At 38.3% G+C, this 6297-nt stretch overlaps 1 protein-coding gene across 1 annotated transcript; it reads right to left on the bottom strand.

Annotated features, from left to right (window-relative positions):
- Window positions 1-2728: 2728 nt before the first annotated feature.
- On the bottom strand, window positions 2729-5906 carry LOC149943591 (uncharacterized). Its single transcript, XM_090174853.1, has one exon. The coding sequence runs from the start codon at window positions 4589-4591 to the stop codon at window positions 3266-3268; it is 1326 nt and encodes a 441-aa protein (XP_090030979.1). The 5' UTR covers window positions 4592-5906; the 3' UTR covers window positions 2729-3265.
- Window positions 5907-6297: the final 391 nt, after the last annotated feature.

The raw sequence follows: 6297 nt of genomic DNA on the forward strand, positions 1-6297 counted from the left end.
AGAATGAACGATATAATAAGTTAATTAATTAATGAACCGTAGAATAAAAGAATGAATTTATGAACGATAGAATAAATGAACGAATTAATGAACGATAGAACAAATTAACGAATTATTGAATGATAGAATAAATGAATTAATTATTGAACGATAGAATAAATGAATTAATTATTGAACGATAGAATAAATAAATTAATTATTGAACGATAGAATAAATTAATTAATTATTGAATGATAGAATAAATGAATTAACTATTGATCGATAGAATAAACAATTGAGTTAATGAACGCTAGAATAAATGATTTAATTTATCGACGATAGAGTAAATGAATTAATTAATGCATGATAGAATACACCATTGAATAAATGAACGATAGAATACCTGAGGGTTAAAATAAACGTAGGAAATAATAAAAGATAGAATAAACAAATTAATTAATGAACGATACAATAAATGAATTAATTTATGAACGATATAAAAATGAAATAATTAATGAGCGATATAATAAATGAACTAATGAACGATATAATAAATGAATTAATTTATGAACGATAGAAAAAATAAATTAATTAATGAACGATACAATAAATGATTTAATACCTGAAGGTTAAAATAAACGAATGAAATAATTAACGTTAGAATAAATAAATGAATTTATGAACGATATAATAAATGAATGAATACCCGAAGGCAAAAATAAAAAAATTAATTAAGGAACGATACAATAAATTAATAAATACCGGAGGGTAAAAATAAACGAATGATATAATGAACGATAGAGTAAATGAATGAATTAATTAACGATAGAATAAACAAATTAATTAATGAACGATATAATAAACAAATGAATTAATGCACGATTGAATAAATTAATGAATACCTGAGGATAAAAATAAACTATTGAAATAATGAACGACTAGAATATATAAATGAATTAATGAACGACTAGAATAAATAAATGAATTAATGAACGATATAATAAATAAATGAATTAATGAACGATATAATATGAATTAATGAACGATATAATAAATAAATGAATTAATGAACGATATAATAAATAAATGAATTAATGAACGATATAATAAATAAATGAATTAATGAACGATATAATAAATAAATGAATTAATGAACGATATAATAAATAAATGAATTAATGAACGATATAATAAATAAATGAATTAATGAACGATATAATAAATAAATGAATTAATGAACGATATAATAAATAAAGGAATTAATGAACGATATAATAAATAAAGGAATTAATGAACGATATAATAAATGAATGGATACCTGAAGGTAAAAATAAACGATTGAATTAATGCACGATAGAATAAATGAATGAATACTGGAGGGTAAAAGTAAAGGAATGAAATAATGAACGATAGAATAAACAAATGAAATAATGAACTTTAGAATAAACAAATGAATTAACTAATGAACGATAGAATAAACAACTGAATTAATTAATTAATGGTAGAATAAACAAATTAATTAATGAACGATAGAATAAACGAATTAATTAATGAACGATAGAATAAACGATTGAATTAATGAACGATAGAATAAACGATTGAATTAATGAATGATAGAATAAATGAATTAATTATTGAACGATTTAATAAATGAATTAATTAATGAACGATATAATAAATGAATTAATTAATGAACGATATAATAAACGAACTAATGAACGATAAAATAATTGAATGAATTACTGAACTATAGAATAAATGAATGAATGAATGAAGAGTAAAAAAATGAATTGATGAACGAAGGAAGTCATAGATAATGAATGACCTACCCGAAAACATGTAATGTAATAAATTGCCTCGAAAATCATTCTTAGATTCCTACATATTTTACAACATCATACGTAATAGTGAATCCAATTACAAGTAGATGACGAGGCCTTTGAATTCTGAGAACAGAGGAAACGAATGCCCCTCCGATAGAATGTTTATTTCGGTGCCTATGGAAAAAACGCGGTGTTGGATGGAATTAAAACAGCGAGAACCCGAGTCCGAAGCCGGAGCGCTGTGTCAGAGAGTGGAAGAATCCGTTCCCACAGTTCGCCAGTAATCGGGATTTCCTGTACCAAAATAATCAAGCAAATACGAGCGAGAACCACGATGCTATTAAACAAGCAAAGCTTCATCAGCGACAATGCGCGGCGTCGCCGATTCCCCTCTAATATTTTTTTAGCGTACAGGATGAGACGCATTAACAGCCCAATATATTAGAGGCAGTCTGTTAAATTCCCAACAATAAAATATAATAGCCAGAGTCATTTATTATTGCACAGATTCTGTTTATTGCGTTTGATTAAAAGACCGTTCAACATAATTCCGACTTCATTCGGATAACGATGGAAGTATATTGATAATGATAAAAACAAGCGTTTAAATTAACGTATCCAAATTTCATTACGAGGATACTTAAATTAATATCGTATTGGTAATTTTTGATAAAGTCTTTCAAATCGGGATTATTGATTTAAAAGTTATGCCAAGAAATTAACGAAAAATAATAAATATTAGTATCGGAATTTAAAAATAAAAATTGGTACATGGAAATTTTTAATTTACACAATTTAAAATTCATTATTAAAATTAATAAAGACACTTGTACAAAAAATCACTTAAAAACAACAACATCCCCTTCTTGTACAATAAAAGTTTTTATTTTTAAAAATAAAAACTTTTATTGTACAAGAAGTGGATGTTGTTGTTTTTAAGTGAATTTAAAATTCATCAACTTAATTGACGAAAACAAACTTTTCTTTAAGGAAATGAATGAAAACGTTTTACCGAGTAGAATTATTTAAATTATTCCTGACGCACCCAATTGAGTTTTATCGTAAATAATTGTAATGTAAACCCGTCAGATCTTTGAGAAGGATTGAAAATTTACTACTCGATAGCTTCAGATATAAAAGTCTTATCATATTTAATTCAACAGTTTGTCTCTATACTGGATACCCGCATTCAAACAAAGTATAAAATGAATAACGAAGTAATGAAATTTACAAACTTCAATTACAATTTTTAAACAAAAATATTCACTACCTATGTACAAGGTGATGTCGATGTATAAATAATAACTCTAACAATCTTTTAAAAAGATATTAATTTTGAGAACAAATTTAATAAAACTACACGAGGATTTTAAATAAATTTCCAAATACTAGTCAATGTGATAGCTAATCTTCTGGTTTTGCCCATTCGAGTCATGAACCAAAACAGTCCTTAACGATCGATTCACATCGGCCACGGAGGACCAAACACGTTGAACCGTTGGTTGGGCAATGATTGAGACTGTGCAAGCGTGAGCAGGTGTTGATAGGGTAGTTTTGAAGAGTTGGCGAAATAATTGTTCCACGGGTTGTTGTACAAAGATGTTTTCATACCGGGGAAGACCGGAGAGACAGAATAAGGGTGTACGAAGTAGCACTGCTCGTCGGCGGACCCCGATGACGGCCTAGAAGGTACCGAATCGATAGATTGTCCGTTGTTGACGTGAACTATGACGCTTCGACGTGGTCGTTGGTTGGCGTTGTTTGTCGAATCTACGCGAGAGTCGCTGGCCGACTTGGCGTCATCGTCTTTGGCCATTATTCGGTCGATAGTGAAAGTTGTCAAGTGCTTTTCGCGGTCTCGAATTGGCGGACTCGGGCTACTGTCTTCCCGAGGACGCTCGACCAAATCGAGAGGAGAATTCGACCCGCAATCCTCGGACGAATGAGGTTCGCTTTTGCACGTGTCTTCGACGCGATGACCGAGTGAGAAAGGTCCGTCGCGAATGACGCTTCGGTCCGGCCAAACGGTCAAGGCGGAAACCGATTTCGTCGGTGGCACCGAATCGAAACGCGAAGAAGTGGAAGAGACGACACCACCTTCGTTTCTGGATTTGTACGGTGACATCTTGGTGCGCCTTTTCCGCCTTCGGTAATTATTGTTCTCGAACATTTCTTCGCAGTTTGGCGCTAGAGTCCAGTAGTGACCTTTGCCCGGTTTGCCCTTCTCGCGAGCCACTTTGACGAAACAGTCGTTGAGACTCAAATTGTGTCGAATACTGTTCTGCCATCCTTGCTTATTGTCGTGATAATACGGAAATCGGTCCATGATGAATTTGTATATCTCGTTGAGGGTGATCTTCTGGTCGGGACTGTTGCGGATGGCCATGGCTATTAGGGCGATGTAAGAGTAGGGCGGTTTCTGATGATTCGAGAAGTGGTGGGAGTGATGAGAGGTCAAAGAGGTGACGGCCGCTTCCGCCGCCGCCACCGAGTTGCCGACCATGGTCTCCAAACGGCGGTCGGACGAAGTGACGCTGGTAGCCACTGGCGAAGTGATGGACAGTCTATTAGGTAAGCACGCGTCGTAGGAGGCCCCGTTCACTCGACCGAAAGCGGCCAGAAAAGCGTCAGATTCGGACTTGGACACGACGGACGCGGCAGCCGCGGCGACGGCGTAATTACTCGATAGGCACGGCATGAAAGATTGAGGGCTCGGGTAAGCGCCGTACAAACGTCCCATAAGAGAGTAGCGATAGTCGGAATCGGACAAAGTTTGGACACCGGCCATTCCCCGTCTAGGAACTCCTTCGACACTTATCGACGCGACTTTTCAATCAGGTAAAACCGTAAAAAAGACGAACCGTAACTCAGGTAATCGACGACGGTAATACGGAGAACGACAAATTGAGAGAGATCTAAAGGAAATCAGTCACGGCAGCGACACTTTTGGACTAATCCGTCGAAAGAGCTCCGGGTTTAGACTTCCTCACCCATCAGTACCCTTTTATCGTCTGCTTGGCCCACCCCTCGCTCGGAACGAACGTTTTGGGGATGGATCAAACGAGGGAGGGCCGCGCGCCGGGGGGATACTCAATGTGTGTTTTTTGAAGGGGGAATAGTTTAGTTGAGATACTAACATAAACGTTCTACGTCGAATACCTCCCGTTATCTAGCGAAAGTTTTACACAGACACTCGCGTAGAAGAGAGCCCGAGAGAGAGAGAGAGGGAGAAAATACGGCGGAACGCTTTCGAGAGATGATGACGGTAGTAGCGGATCGGGGAGCGCGCGGCGTTAAAAAGCAACTTCTGCAACGGGTGTTTCCGAGGCGAGAACCCGTGAAATCGACGATGTTAGCGTAAGTAAAAGAGCTCGACAACGAAGTCCTAGGCCGGCAGCGACGGGGTCGCCGCGGAGTTGAGAAAATAGCGGCCCACTCCTCCTTCCCCTCCTATAACTACATCCACTAGTACTTCCCCGAATCGGGCCGCCCCATTCTGTTATTGCTACGAGAATATACAAACCGAGCCGGCCTTCTAGAATAGCGACGTATTTTGAGATTCAACATAGAAGCGGGGGCACCCCAGCCCCCCTCTCGCCAAAATAAACGTCGCGGGTCGAACCGGCGAACGAATAAAGTTTGGTTTTCGCTAGGACGAATTTCGGGCCACCACTCGCTCCTGGTGTCAGCGCGGTACGACTCTATCCACCGAAGACACCCCGACGGTACACCCTTTCCACTCTCACCTCGTATACCTATCCTCTTACCGAACGAAGCTCGGTAGAAGGCGGCGAAACGAGCCTAAGATCCCATCCGCGCGGACACCATCCGAGATCTCCCCCTGGAACCACGATTCCACTTCGCCAATGTTTCCTTTCGGTGCTTTTGTTACAAAAACACATCAATCACACTTTGATTAGGTTTCGAAGTCCGTCCTCCCGCACTCGCCATTCCCCCGGAGGACCCCCACCCTCTATCCATCGTCCTCTTCATCCCCGTAAGCGCCAATGTCGCTTTCCAAGCATGTAATGAAAACACGACGATCCCTCGCGAAACTATCGCGCCTGCGGGAAGACTTCCCATTCGGACGTTCTTCGCGTCGAATCCGATATAGTCAGGCGGAGGCAAATATATATTTTTCTGGTTCCTTTAACAGGCGCCGATGATAAGAACGACGGAGGGGGGGCCCGTCTTTTCTTTCAAGCGGCCGCGGATGGTTGAAGGGGGCTGTTCGGTTCCACCTAAACTCCCCTTCATTTTCAATAGGGCCCTCCCGTTAAAACTTTTATTTTTTCTCCATCTTCTCCGCGCCATGCCCTTCATCTTGAGCTCCTCCACTCTTTTACCGTTAGAAAACCTTTAAGCATATTCAATTCAAACAGTCGGAAGACCGATACGAAAACAGCTCGAAGCTACGCTAGAAAAACATTGGGAAACTCGCCGGAATAAAAATAACAAATAATGGGGTCGAAATTGGCAGTCCTCGAGGGACCC

This window comes from Leiobunum rupestre, chromosome 5 (assembly GCF_980474605.1).
Source record: "Leiobunum rupestre chromosome 5, qqLeiRupe1.1.hap1, whole genome shotgun sequence".
NCBI classification, from domain to species: domain Eukaryota; kingdom Metazoa; phylum Arthropoda; class Arachnida; order Opiliones; family Sclerosomatidae; genus Leiobunum; species Leiobunum rupestre.